Source organism: Chlamydotis macqueenii, chromosome 1 (genome assembly GCF_036417535.1).
Source record: "Chlamydotis macqueenii isolate bChlMac1 chromosome 1, bChlMac1.mat, whole genome shotgun sequence".
Lineage (NCBI taxonomy): Eukaryota > Metazoa > Chordata > Aves > Otidiformes > Otididae > Chlamydotis > Chlamydotis macqueenii.
The window spans coordinates 80,285,666-80,300,006 of NC_141556.1; the positions used below are offsets into that span (position 1 = coordinate 80,285,666).

Sequence of the window (14,341 nt, forward strand, 5' to 3'; positions counted from 1 at the left end):
GGGCTTTGGGGGTGACCAGATGAGTGCAAGCCCTGTTGTTTTCAGACGTCAATGGCTCAGTTTACAGTCCCCCCTTCCTCCTTTTCCTTTCAAGTAGATCCCCTTCTTTGCTTGTGTCCTGGTTCTGGCTAGGATAGAGTTAATATTCACCTGAGCTGGGTGGAGAACTGGAGCTGGTAGCCCCTATGGCTGGGGCACCCAGCTGGGACAATTAACTAATTAGCTACCAGCTGGGGTTAATTTACCCAAATTAGCCAAAGGGCTATTCCATCCCCTCTGACATCATGCTCAGTATAGAAGTGAGGAGGGTGCTGAGGGGAGCCTCCTGCTACTTGGAAGGAACTAGGTGTGGAGATTTGTTGTAAGCCATTATACTGTATTTGTGTTGCATCAGTGTTTTGTTTTCTTCTGTTTTTGCTGTTAAATTTACTTTTTGTTCAATCTCAACCCACGTATTTTTCCAATTATTTATTTTATTTTAACCAATTCTCCCTTTTGTCCCACTGGAGGGTGGGGAGGGTGGAGTGAGAGAGAGACTGTGTAGTCTGGTCCTGATCGCGGCTGAACTACAACAGCGTGCCAGACCCTTGCAGCCCTTCCTCCTTCTCTTCATCTCTTCCCTGTACAGGCGTTGCTTGTCTGGCACTGACAACGTAGCCTTGATGGCTCTGAGGCCGGGTAGTGAATGGCAAGAAATCATAGAGCATGAGTCAAGAGAAGAGGTTGGAACTGGGCTTAAAGGCGATGATGGCTCTGTTAGTTGCCAAACAGCTCGCTATAAGATGGAGAGTAGTGGAACCTGGGGGCCCTCAGCGTTTACCTCTCTAAAGCAGCACAGAGCAGTCATGCAACGGGGACTCTCATTGCTGACTCCCAACCACCGCTAATGCTAACACAATCAGTAATCCATCTGCTTTTTAGAAAGTTTTCTTTTACCTTCACAGACGCTAGACACAGTCCTGCATTTCAGAGCAAGCCCTGAAATAGAGCTTCTGCAAACTAACAGTGGTGTCACCTCATCCTCCTGAGAGGAGGAGACCTACATCCCCAAAGGAGTAAGGCAAATTCTCCTCCAAATAAATATGTGAAGCTGGTGGACCCAAGGTGTACATGCGCAAAAGGCATCTGGGTTTTGATGAGCACATCAACCATCACCCCTCTGCAGAGGGGTGCAGAGAGGCCCTGCCTCTCCTTGCTGTTGCCTAACAGGCACAGTCATTGCTGTTCCACTTCCCACCTGGACCAAAGGCCCAGCTGGTCCCATTGGGTTGTTTTCTCACTGTGCTGGTAAAGAAAGAGCAGCAGGAGCTGGCTCCACCTGCAGCCACAGCTCCCTGGCAGCTTGTCTCCTCTGGGATGCCTATGAGGGGCCTCTTAGCACATGAACCCATGGAGGATGCCATCAGGCGAGCGTGTGACTGCAGAGCTTGTTCTCCTGGTCCTGTTTGGGAGAACTCACTATTTGCTGCAGGTGCCTCAGTGGTAGCTCAGAAGAAGGGACCCAGGCCAGGGGACACACTGAAGTTAAGATGTGAGGAGGCCCTGCTGCCTGGTACAGCCGTGGCCCATTGTGATGAGCAGGTCTTCTCCATGGCCGTGCTTTGGCTTCTGGGTGGGTGCACCCAGCTGGGTGCAGAAGCAGCTTGAGAGGAGGCGGGGAGAGCAGCACCAAGGGCAGGAGAGGCACAGTGCCAAAGATGCAAAAGCTCTCAGCACGTGCCTGAAGCTGGCCCTAGCGGGGCAGTGGGAATTTTACCACTGACGCCAGTGGGCTCAGAGTGATGCCAGCATTGCCCTCGTGTGGACATTTCACCCGTGGGGTCTGAACAAGACGGACAACCCCAAGGCAATGGTATTCATGGGGACACAAGCAAAGGAAGTATAGCTGGCTTTGGGTGGACTTATGCATTTCTACATGGTGGCCAACATACAGGGAAGGATTATAAAAAGCAGTGTTTTGCCTTTCCCTTTTCCCCTGCATACTGATAGTGTAAGGGCTTCCTGTTCTGGAAAAAAACTCTGCTGCTGACTCAGAGAGAGCAGTTCCAAAAAGCAGAATTTAACTGAAAGGCAACAGACTGGACACATGAAAATCAAGGCATTTAATAAAACACAATGTCTTTTTTTTCTTATGTAAAACTTGTCTTAAATATCTACAAATATACATTTGTTGAAGAGCAAGAGAAAACTCCTTCTTCTGGAGGTACACAGTAATGTTTGAAAGGAAGCTAAAGAAAGGTATTTGGGGGATTGGATGGAATAGGCCAGGCAAGATTTTTTTCCTTGGCTTCTCTGTTAAAAGCTTCACAGATGGTAGCACTGGTGACAGTTTTGCCCGGAGCTGGGATATCTGCGATCCCAACAGAAGTTTTTTTTTCTCTCCTGGAACTGGAGGTGATGGTGTGTGCGTTGCTTGGATAGTATTTCATGGCCAACATGCAAAAAAATTCTTTCACCCCTCTCCTGAAGCTTGCTTTATACATGAAGTAGAGGGTGGGCTTAGAGGCTGAGGCACTGAAAGAGATGCAGGTGATGGCCAGGAAAACCAAGGAGCTCTTTCTGACATCTGTTTCCTGTGGGTGCCACAGCTGTACCAGGCAAAAAGGGAGCCAGGACAGGAGAAACTCCAGGCTTAGCACGAAGAACATCTTGACGGTTTTGACCTTTGTTCTCCGGATGATATTCATTGTCCTCCTGACAGTTGTGCCATTGGTGCCTATTCTCCAAATGTACTTGATGATCTTCTGGTAGAAGAAGATAATGAGGATGGTCGGGATCACAAACTCCACCAAGAGCTGGCTGATAGTGTAGACGACTCCTTCCCAAGAACTGGGGAGAAAAAAGTTGCAGTGGTCGTCGCTGTTGGAGCCGTAGAAAAAGAACACCGGTGATGCAAATACGGTGTCAAACAGCCAAGAGGCCAGAATAATTTTCTTGGCTTGCTTTCTAAACACTTTGAACCTCAGCGGGTAGGCGATAATATAGAATCGATCCACGCAGATGGAGAGGAACACGTGTATCTGGACTCCGGGGGTGAGGTACTGTATGTACCTTCCCAGCTTGCACAGCCCATTTCCCAGCGTCCACCTGCCGTAGGTGAACTGGAGCAGCATGAAGGGTGCGCTTGTGACGCTGATGAGAAGGTCTGCACAAGCCATGGAGACAACAAAGAGGTTGATGGTGGATTTGGTGTTCCTGCTCCTGTGGACCACTAAGCAAACGAGGGAGTTTCCAAAGATGGAGACCAGCCACAGTGCTCCCAAAACCGTGCTGGCTGCTGCAATTTCCCCCGGGCTCAGTCCACAGTGGAAACCAGTGTGGTTCCCACCCGAGCTGGGTCCTGTGGCTGACTCCGACATCTTGTAGGAAGCAGGCGGGATGGCGGTTTCGGAGGAGCTCTTGTTCTGCAGCAGGAGCAAGAAGGTAGGGAGGACGAAAGGAACACTGCTGTTCTGCACGCTGTGGGCAAACATGGCCGCGTCTTTTGCTCAGGCTGCATAAAGAGAGAAGAGAAAAGGTTTGATGGAAAAAGTAGGTGTGAAAAATCTACCATGACCAATGAAAGGTCATTTAAAGTAGTATACATTGATTTCAGAGGAACGGTTCAGAAATAGACAGTGAGACTATTGGGTAGAACAGAAGCCAATAAGTTTCCTGCAGCTTTTTATTAACGGCCTGGCTACATTAGGACAGGCATTTCTGTCCTCTGAAAGACTGTCGTAGTTTAGACTCTCTGGGGCCCAAGCTCTAACCAGTCATTCACTCACCTTCCCCACCCCCCCGAGGGACTGGTGGAGAGAGAATATAAGAAAAGGTTCCAGAGGGTCAAGATAAGCACAGGGAGGGGTCATTCAACCATGTAGGGGCCAGACGTGAGAGACTTGGGGAAACTAATTCAACACTAAACCCCAAGTAAGGCAATGAGAGACAGAAGTAGATCTGAAGAACTGGACTTTTACTGTCTGAGCTGCTCTGGGGCTGTGGTCAGTGGAATCCTGGCCATTGCAGACTGCAGTTGGCACAACCATAGCATACTGGTTATACAGAAGCCCGCCACTAATCCATTTTAGACTAGTATTCAGTAATGCATAGCTGTTACTATTAACGATAATTGTGTTCGATCCAGTTGGTGACTGCCAGGGATCTTAGGAAACACATTTCGTTTTGGAAACACCTTGTGTTTGAGAGTTTCTGAAACTAAATATGGCTGGACTTCAGTTCTGTGAAAATTTAAACTTCCCCCTACTCCTCCCCTCTTCCGGGGCTTAAGTTCACTCCCGAGTATCTCTACCGCCTCTGCCCTGAGCAGCACAGGGTGGGGGACAGGGAATGTGGGTTGCAGCCAGTCCAGCCCACGCTGGTTTTGGCCTCTCCTTCCTCTTAGGAAAAGAACTCCTCTCATTCTTGCCCTGCTGCAGCTTAGGGTCCCTCCCACGGGCTGCACGCCTTCATGAACTGCTCCAGCGTGGGGTCCTTTTCCACGGGGTGCAGTCCCTCAGGAACCGGCCGCCCCAGCGCGGGCCCTCCACGGGCCACAGCCTCCGTCGGGCATCCGCCTGCCCTGGCGTGGGGTCCTCCCCGGGCTGCAGGTGGATCCCTGCTCCTCCGTGGGCCTCCATGGGCTGCAGGGGGACAGCCGGCCTCACCATGGCCTGCACCACGGGCTGCAGGGGAATCTTGCCAGGAGCAACTTCACCTCTCCCTCTCCTTCTTCACTGATCTTCCGGTAGAGATCTTCCAGGAGACATCCCCTTCCCTTTCTTAAATACATTATTGCCAATTGGCTCAGCCGCAGGCAGCAGTGAGCCCACCCTGGAGCAGGCCAGGCCCACTGAATAAAGGCGAAGCATCAAGCAGCTTCTCGCAGAAGCCACCGCTGTAGTCCCCTCCGCTACAGAAACTCAACACCAAGATAAATGTCCCCTTAACAGCTAGAGATCGGGGTGCAGTTTCAGCAATGCTGGTGACCTGCAGACTGCGTGAGCGGAATATGCCCCTCTCATCCCAGAAATGACCTTCCCGGTGCCCGTGGAAGTGTCCAAACCCCAGACCGACAGTGTCCCTGCTCCCTTGAACGGACCTAAATTGGTCAAGAAAGTAGACAAAGGAGGGGTTTCTTATACTGAGCAGTGGAACGCAAAGTGGTATTTTCCAGGCTAATACCGTCTGCATTGATAAGGAGACCAGCAGTCAAGGCCTGCTCCCATCCAATCAATAGTAACACTGGTGTTGATATCCCTAACATCCCTGAATCTTGTTGTTTCTGGATGTAACTGTGGAAGGTAATCGAGGTCTGGATTTGAAGGCAGGCAAAAGATGAGCACGGTGGAAGGACTGGCACCGAGCTGAGTAGGCGCTCCTCACCGTGAATGCTCCCCAGCCCTGCCACAGCAAGGAAATTTTCATCAAGAGCCGGCTGTTGCACACCTTCAAGAGTCTATCCTGAACATCAGCGCTGTCCCCGCATGTCCTTGCCACCTTAGTTACTGTCTCATCAAGGGTGCCGTTTCCCACAGTCAGCTTGGGAACAAGGAGGCCTGACAACCTCCCCCCAGACCCTGCAGAAGACTTTGTTATCAAGGGCAGAGTGTTGACTGAGCAGGAAAATTCTGCGGGAGGGTGGCAATGTCCTCATGCAGCTGAGATGTGGGGGGATTTTCAGCAGTGGAGCCTCGGGTTGTGTTGGTTGAACCGTCACTAGATGTGACTGCAGCCAGCTGTGTAGGACCTGTAGTGCTCAGGAGAAAACCCTGGGAGAGGGTCGATGTGCTTACCTTGGTCAAGCACCTCCCAAGCAGCACGTCTGATTCTTCACAGCTCACCGTGTTGAGCCTGGCTGTCTAGCGCAACCTGTCCTCGAGCGACCTGAAGGTCCTGCAGGTCTGTGGGTGACCCAAGAGGCAACTGAAGAGTTGCCACAGGCAACTGACACCAAGACAGAACACGGAACTTCTGCCCGGAGCTGTGTCACAGAGAAGCCCTTGCCCAGGTCTGGGAAGGGAGGCGGTCACCTTGTCTTGGCCTTGGCATGTGCCAAATTTCTGAGCTCAGGAGCCCTCTGTTGACATGACGTGCGGGTTTGCAGGGCTTTGGGGGTGACCAGATGAGTGCAAGCCCTGTTGTTTTCAGACGTCAATGGCTCAGTTTACAGTCCCCCCTTCCTCCTTTTCCTTTCAAGTAGATCCCCTTCTTTGCTTGTGTCCTGGTTCTGGCTAGGATAGAGTTAATATTCACCTGAGCTGGGTGGAGAACTGGAGCTGGTAGCCCCTATGGCTGGGGCACCCAGCTGGGACAATTAACTAATTAGCTACCAGCTGGGGTTAATTTACCCAAATTAGCCAAAGGGCTATTCCATCCCCTCTGACATCATGCTCAGTATAGAAGTGAGGAGGGTGCTGAGGGGAGCCTCCTGCTACTTGGAAGGAACTAGGTGTGGAGATTTGTTGTAAGCCATTATACTGTATTTGTGTTGCATCAGTGTTTTGTTTTCTTCTGTTTTTGCTGTTAAATTTACTTTTTGTTCAATCTCAACCCACGTATTTTTCCAATTATTTATTTTATTTTAACCAATTCTCCCTTTTGTCCCACTGGAGGGTGGGGAGGGTGGAGTGAGAGAGAGACTGTGTAGTCTGGTCCTGATCGCGGCTGAACTACAACAGCGTGCCAGACCCTTGCAGCCCTTCCTCCTTCTCTTCATCTCTTCCCTGTACAGGCGTTGCTTGTCTGGCACTGACAACGTAGCCTTGATGGCTCTGAGGCCGGGTAGTGAATGGCAAGAAATCATAGAGCATGAGTCAAGAGAAGAGGTTGGAACTGGGCTTAAAGGCGATGATGGCTCTGTTAGTTGCCAAACAGCTCGCTATAAGATGGAGAGTAGTGGAACCTGGGGGCCCTCAGCGTTTACCTCTCTAAAGCAGCACAGAGCAGTCATGCAACGGGGACTCTCATTGCTGACTCCCAACCACCGCTAATGCTAACACAATCAGTAATCCATCTGCTTTTTAGAAAGTTTTCTTTTACCTTCACAGACGCTAGACACAGTCCTGCATTTCAGAGCAAGCCCTGAAATAGAGCTTCTGCAAACTAACAGTGGTGTTACCTCATCCTCCTGAGAGGAGGAGACCTACATCCCCAAAGGAGTAAGGCAAATTCTCCTCCAAATAAATATGTGAAGCTGATGGACCCAAGGTGTACATGCGCAAAAGGCATCTGGGTTTTGATGAGCACATCAACCATCACCCCTCTGCAGAGGGGTGCAGAGAGGCCCTGCCTCTCCTTGCTGTTGCCTAACAGGCACAGTCATTGCTGTTCCACTTCCCACCTGGACCAAAGGCCCAGCTGGTCCCATTGGGTTGTTTTCTCACTGTGCTGGTAAAGAAAGAGCAGCAGGAGCTGGCTCCACCTGCAGCCACAGCTCCCTGGCAGCTTGTCTCCTCTGGGATGCCTATGAGGGGCCTCTTAGCACATGAACCCGTGGAGGATGCCATCAGGCGAGCGTGTGACTGCAGAGCTCGTTCTCCTGGTCCTGTTTGGGAGAACTCACTATTTGCTGCAGGTGCCTCAGTGGTAGCTCAGAAGAAGGGACCCAGGCCAGGGGACACACTGAAGTTAAGATGTGAGGAGGCCCTGCTGCCTGGTACAGCCGTGGCCCATTGTGATGAGCAGGTCTTCTCCATGGCCGTGCTCTGGCTTCTGGGTGGGTGCACCCAGCTGGGTGCAGAAGCAGCTTGAGAGGAGGCGGGGAGAGCAGCACCAAGGGCAGGAGAGGCACAGTGCCAAAGATGCAAAAGCTCTCAGCACGTGCCTGAAGCTGGCCCTAGCGGGGCAGTGGGAATTTTACCACTGACGCCAGTGGGCTCAGAGTGATGCCAGCATTGCCCTCGTGTGGACATTTCACCCGTGGGGTCTGAACAAGACGGACAACCCCAAGGCAATGGTATTCATGGGGACACAAGCAAAGGAAGTATAGCTGGCTTTGGGTGGACTTATGCATTTCTACATGGTGGCCAACATACAGGGAAGGATTATAAAAAGCAGTGTTTTGCCTTTCCCTTTTCCCCTGCATACTGATAGTGTAAGGGCTTCCTGTTCTGGAAAAAAACTCTGCTGCTGACTCAGAGAGAGCAGTTCCAAAAAGCAGAATTTAACTGAAAGGCAACAGACTGGACACATCAAAATCAAGGCATTTAATAAAACACAATGTCTTTTTTTTCTTATGTAAAACTTGTCTTAAATATCTACAAATATACATTTGTTGAAGAGCAAGAGAAAACTCCTTCTTCTGGAGGTACACAGTAATGTTTGAAAGGAAGCTAAAGAAAGGTATTTGGGGGATTGGATGGAATAGGCCAGGCAAGATTTTTTTCCTTGGCTTCTCTGTTAAAAGCTTCACAGATGGTAGCACTGGTGACAGTTTTGCCCGGAGCTGGGATATCTGCGATCCCAACAGAAGTTTTTTTTTCTCTCCTGGAACTGGAGGTGATGGTGTGTGCGTTGCTTGGATAGTATTTCATGGCCAACATGCAAAAAAATTCTTTCACCCCTCTCCTGAAGCTTGCTTTATACATGAAGTAGAGGGTGGGCTTAGAGGCTGAGGCACTGAAAGAGATGCAGGTGATGGCCAGGAAAACCAAGGAGCTCTTTCTGACATCTGTTTCCTGTGGGTGCCACAGCTGTACCAGGCAAAAAGGGAGCCAGGACAGGAGAAACTCCAGGCTTAGCACGAAGAACATCTTGACGGTTTTGACCTTTGTTCTCCGGATGATATTCATTGTCCTCCTGACAGTTGTGCCATTGGTGCCTATTCTCCAAATGTACTTGATGATCTTCTGGTAGAAGAAGATAATGAGGATGGTCGGGATCACAAACTCCACCAAGAGCTGGCTGATAGTGTAGACGACTCCTTCCCAAGAACTGGGGAGAAAAAAGTTGCAGTGGTCGTCGCTGTTGGAGCCGTAGAAAAAGAACACCGGTGATGCAAATACGGTGTCAAACAGCCAAGAGGCCAGAATAATTTTCTTGGCTTGCTTTCTAAACACTTTGAACCTCAGCGGGTAGGCGATAATGTAGAATCGATCCACGCAGATGGAGAGGAACACGTGTATCTGGACTCCGGGGGTGAGGTACTGTATGTACCTTCCCAGCTTGCACAGCCCATTTCCCAGCGTCCACCTGCCGTAGGTGAACTGGAGCAGCATGAAGGGTGCGCTTGTGACGCTGATGAGAAGGTCTGCACAAGCCATGGAGACAACAAAGAGGTTGATGGTGGATTTGGTGTTCCTGCTCCTGTGGACCACTAAGCAAACGAGGGAGTTTCCAAAGATGGAGACCAGCCACAGTGCTCCCAAAACCGTGCTGGCTGCTGCAATTTCCCCCGGGCTCAGTCCACAGTGGAAACCAGTGTGGTTCCCACCCGAGCTGGGTCCTGTGGCTGACTCCGACATCTTGTAGGAAGCAGGCGGGATGGCGGTTTCGGAGGAGCTCTTGTTCTGCAGCAGGAGCAAGAAGGTAGGGAGGACGAAAGGAACACTGCTGTTCTGCACGCTGTGGGCAAACATGGCCGCGTCTTTTGCTCAGGCTGCATAAAGAGAGAAGAGAAAAGGTTTGATGGAAAAAGTAGGTGTGAAAAATCTACCATGACCAATGAAAGGTCATTTAAAGTAGTATACATTGATTTCAGAGGAACGGTTCAGAAATAGACAGTGAGACTATTGGGTAGAACAGAAGCCAATAAGTTTCCTGCAGCTTTTTAATAATAGCCTGGCTACATTAGGACAGGCATTTCTGTCCTCTGAAAGACTGTCGTAGTTTAGACTCTCTGGGGCCCAAGCTCTAACCAGTCATTCACTCACCTTCCCCACCCCCCCGAGGGACTGGTGGAGAGAGAATATAAGAAAAGGTTCCAGAGGGTCAAGATAAGCACAGGGAGGGGTCATTCAACCATGTAGGGGCCAGACGTGAGAGACTTGGGGAAACTAATTCAACACTAAACCCCAAGTAAGGCAATGAGAGACAGAAGTAGATCTGAAGAACTGGACTTTTACTGTCTGAGCTGCTCTGGGGCTGTGGTCAGTGGAATCCTGGCCATTGCAGACTGCAGTTGGCACAACCATAGCATACTGGTTATACAGAAGCCCGCCACTAATCCATTTTAGACTAGTATTCAGTAATGCATAGCTGTTACTATTAACGATAATTGTGTTCGATCCAGTTGGTGACTGCCAGGGATCTTAGGAAACACATTTCGTTTTGGAAACACCTTGTGTTTGAGAGTTTCTGAAACTAAATATGGCTGGACTTCAGTTCTGTGAAAATTTAAACTTCCCCCTACTCCTCCCCTCTTCCGGGGCTTAAGTTCACTCCCGAGTATCTCTACCGCCTCTGCCCTGAGCAGCACAGGGTGGGGGACAGGGAATGTGGGTTGCAGCCAGTCCAGCCCACGCTGGTTTTGGCCTCTCCTTCCTCTTAGGAAAAGAACTCCTCTCATTCTTGCCCTGCTGCAGCTTAGGGTCCCTCCCACGGGCTGCATGCCTTCATGAACTGCTCCAGCGTGGGGTCCTTTTCCACGGGGTGCAGTCCCTCAGGAACCGGCCGCCCCAGCGCGGGCCCTCCACGGGCCACAGCCTCCGTCGGGCATCCGCCTGCCCTGGCGTGGGGTCCTCCCCGGGCTGCAGGTGGATCCCTGCTCCTCCGTGGGCCTCCATGGGCTGCAGGGGGACAGCCGGCCTCACCATGGCCTGCACCACGGGCTGCAGGGGAATCTTGCCAGGAGCAACTTCACCTCTCCCTCTCCTTCTTCACTGATCTTCCGGTAGAGATCTTCCAGGAGACATCCCCTTCCCTTTCTTAAATACATTATTGCCAATTGGCTCAGCCGCAGGCAGCAGTGAGCCCACCCTGGAGCAGGCCAGGCCCACTGGATAAAGGCGAAGCATCAAGCAGCTTCTCGCAGAAGCCACCGCTGTAGTCCCCTCCGCTACAGAAACCCAACACCAAGATAAATGTCCCCTTAACAGCTAGAGATCGGGGTGCAGTTTCAGCAATGCTGGTGACCTGCAGACTGCGTGAGCGGAATATGCCCCTCTCATCCCAGAAATGACCTTCCCGGTGCCCGTGGAAGTGTCCAAACCCCAGACCGACAGTGTCCCTGCTCCCTTGAACGGACCTAAATTGGTCAAGAAAGTAGACAAAGGAGGGGTTTCTTATACTGAGCAGTGGAACGCAAAGTGGTATTTTCCAGGCTAATACCGTCTGCATTGATAAGGAGACCAGCAGTCAAGGCCTGCTCCCATCCAATCAATAGTAACACTGGTGTTGATATCCCTAACATCCCTGAATCTTGTTGTTTCTGGATGTAACTGTGGAAGGTAATCGAGGTCTGGATTTGAAGGCAGGCAAAAGATGAGCACGGTGGAAGGACCGGCACAGAGCTGAGTGGGCGCTTCTCACCGTGAATGCTCCCCAGCCCTGCCACAGCAAGGAAATTTTCATCAAGAGCCGGCCGTTGCACACCTTCAAGAGTCTATCCTGAACATCAGCGCTGTCCCCGCATGTCCTTGCCACCTTAGTTACTGTCTCATCAAGGGTGCCGTTTCCCACAGTCAGCTTGGGAACAAGGAGGCCTGACAACCTCCCCCCAGACCCTGCAGAAGACTTTGTTATCAAGGGCAGAGTGTTGACTGAGCAGGAAAATTCTGCGGGAGGGTGGCAATGTCCTCATGCAGCTGAGATGTGGGGGGATTTTCAGCAGTGGAGCCTCGGGTTGTGTTGGTTGAACCGTCACTAGATGTGACTGCAGCCAGCTGTGTAGGACCTGTAGTGCTCAGGAGAAAACCCTGGGAGAGGGTCGATGTGCTTACCTTGGTCAAGCACCTCCCAAGCAGCACGTCTGATTCTTCACAGCTCACCGTGTTGAGCCTGGCTGTCTAGCGCAACCTGTCCTCGAGCGACCTGAAGGTCCTGCAGGTCTGTGGGTGACCCAAGAGGCAACTGAAGAGTTGCCACAGGCAACTGACACCAAGACAGAACACGGAACTTCTGCCCGGAGCTGTGTCACAGAGAAGCCCTTGCCCAGGTCTGGGAAGGGAGGCGGTCACCTTGTCTTGGCCTTGGCATGTGCCAAATGTCTGAGCTCAGGAGCCCTCTGTTGACATGACGTGCGGGTTTGCAGGGCTTTGGGGGTGACCAGATGAGTGCAAGCCCTGTTGTTTTCAGACGTCAATGGCTCAGTTTACAGTCCCCCCTTCCTCCTTTTCCTTTCAAGTAGATCCCCTTCTTTGCTTGTGTCCTGGTTCTGGCTAGGATAGAGTTAATATTCACCTGAGCTGGGTGGAGAACTGGAGCTGGTAGCCCCTATGGCTGGGGCACCCAGCTGGGACAATTAACTAATTAGCTACCAGCTGGGGTTAATTTACCCAAATTAGCCAAAGGGCTATTCCATCCCCTCTGACATCATGCTCAGTATAGAAGTGAGGAGGGTGCTGAGGGGAGCCTCCTGCTACTTGGAAGGAACTAGGTGTGGAGATTTGTTGTAAGCCATTATACTGTATTTGTGTTGCATCAGTGTTTTGTTTTCTTCTGTTTTTGCTGTTAAATTTACTTTTTGTTCAATCTCAACCCACGTATTTTTCCAATTATTTATTTTATTTTAACCAATTCTCCCTTTTGTCCCACTGGAGGGTGGGGAGGGTGGAGTGAGAGAGAGACTGTGTAGTCTGGTCCTGATCGCGGCTGAACTACAACAGCGTGCCAGACCCTTGCAGCCCTTCCTCCTTCTCTTCATCTCTTCCCTGTACAGGCGTTGCTTGTCTGGCACTGACAACGTAGCCTTGATGGCTCTGAGGCCGGGTAGTGAATGGCAAGAAATCATAGAGCATGAGGCAAGAGAAGAGGTTGGAACTGGGCTTAAAGGCGATGATGGCTCTGTTAGCTGCCAAACAGCTCGCTATAAGATGGAGAGTAGTGGAACTTGGGGGCCCTCAGCGTTTACCTCTCTAAAGCAGCACAGAGCAGTCATGCAACGGGGACTCTCATTGCTGACTCCCAACCACCGCTAATGCTAACACAATCAGTAATCCATCTGCTTTTTAGAAAGTTTTCTTTTACCTTCACAGACGCTAGACACAGTCCTGCATTTCAGAGCAAGCCCTGAAATAGAGCTTCTGCAAACTAACAGTGGTGTCACCTCATCCTCCTGAGAGGAGGAGACCTACATCCCCAAAGGAGTAAGGCAAATTCTCCTCCAAATAAATATGTGAAGCTGATGGACCCAAGGTGTACATGCGCAAAAGGCATCTGGGTTTTGATGAGCACATCAACCATCACCCCTCTGCAGAGGGGTGCAGAGAGGCCCTGCCTCTCCTTGCTGTTGCCTAACAGGCACAGTCATTGCTGTTCCACTTCCCACCTGGACCAAAGGCCCAGCTGGTCCCATTGGGTTGTTTTCTCACTGTGCTGGCAAAGAAAGAGCAGCAGGAGCTGGCTCCACCTGCAGCCACAGCTCCCTGGCAGCTTGTCTCCTCTGGGATGCCTATGAGGGGCCTCTTAGCACATGAACCCATGGAGGATGCCATCAGGCGAGCGTGTGACTGCAGAGCTTGTTCTCCTGGTCCTGTTTGGGAGAACTCACTATTTGCTGCAGGTGCCTCAGTGGTAGCTCAGAAGAAGGGACCCAGGCCAGGGGACACACTGAAGTTAAGATGTGAGGAGGCCCTGCTGCCTGGTACAGCCGTGGCCCATTGTGATGAGCAGGTCTTCTCCGTGGCCGTGCTCTGGCTTCTGGGTGGGTGCACCCAGCTGGGTGCAGAAGCAGCTTGAGAGGAGGCGGGGAGAGCAGCACCAAGGGCAGGAGAGGCACAGTGCCAAAGATGCAAAAGCTCTCAGCACGTGCCTGAAGCTGGCCCTAGCGGGGCAGTGGGAATTTTACCACTGACGCCAGTGGGCTCAGAGTGATGCCAGCATTGCCCTCGTGTGGACATTTCACCCGTGGGGTCTGAACAAGACGGACAACCCCAAGGCAATGGTATTCATGGGGACACAAGCAAAGGAAGTATAGCTGGCTTTGGGTGGACTTATGCATTTCTACATGGTGGCCAACATACAGGGAAGGATTATAAAAAGCAGTGTTTTGCCTTTCCCTTTTCCCCTGCATACTGATAGTGTAAGGGCTTCCTGTTCTGGAAAAAAACTCTGCTGCTGACTCAGAGAGAGCAGTTCCAAAAAGCAGAATTTAACTGAAAGGCAACAGACTGGACACATGAAAGTCAAGGCATTTAATAAAACACAATGTCTTTTTTTTCTTATGTAAAACTTTTCTTAAATATCTACAAATATACATTTGTTG

At 51.0% G+C, this 14,341-nt stretch overlaps 2 protein-coding genes across 2 annotated transcripts; both read right to left on the reverse strand.

Moving 5' to 3' along the window:
* Nucleotides 1–2,228: 2,228 nt before the first annotated feature.
* On the reverse strand, nucleotides 2,229–3,473 carry LOC147602169 (putative G protein-coupled receptor 19). Its single transcript, XM_086759569.1, has one exon. It carries the CDS (start codon nucleotides 3,471–3,473, stop codon nucleotides 2,229–2,231), a length of 1,245 nt encoding a protein of 414 aa, XP_086615695.1.
* Nucleotides 3,474–8,312: 4,839 nt separating this feature from the next.
* LOC147602170 (putative G protein-coupled receptor 19) lies at nucleotides 8,313–9,557 on the reverse strand. The gene has a single exon (XM_086759697.1). It carries the CDS (start codon nucleotides 9,555–9,557, stop codon nucleotides 8,313–8,315), a length of 1,245 nt encoding a protein of 414 aa, XP_086615823.1.
* Nucleotides 9,558–14,341: the final 4,784 nt, after the last annotated feature.

Bases quoted from the DNA above. Each gene is read 5' to 3' on its own strand.
- LOC147602169 (XM_086759569.1), bottom strand. From the start codon at position 3,473: ATGTTTGCCCACAGCGTGCAGAACAGCAGTGTTCCTTTCGTCCTCCCT.
- LOC147602170 (XM_086759697.1), bottom strand. From the start codon at position 9,557: ATGTTTGCCCACAGCGTGCAGAACAGCAGTGTTCCTTTCGTCCTCCCT.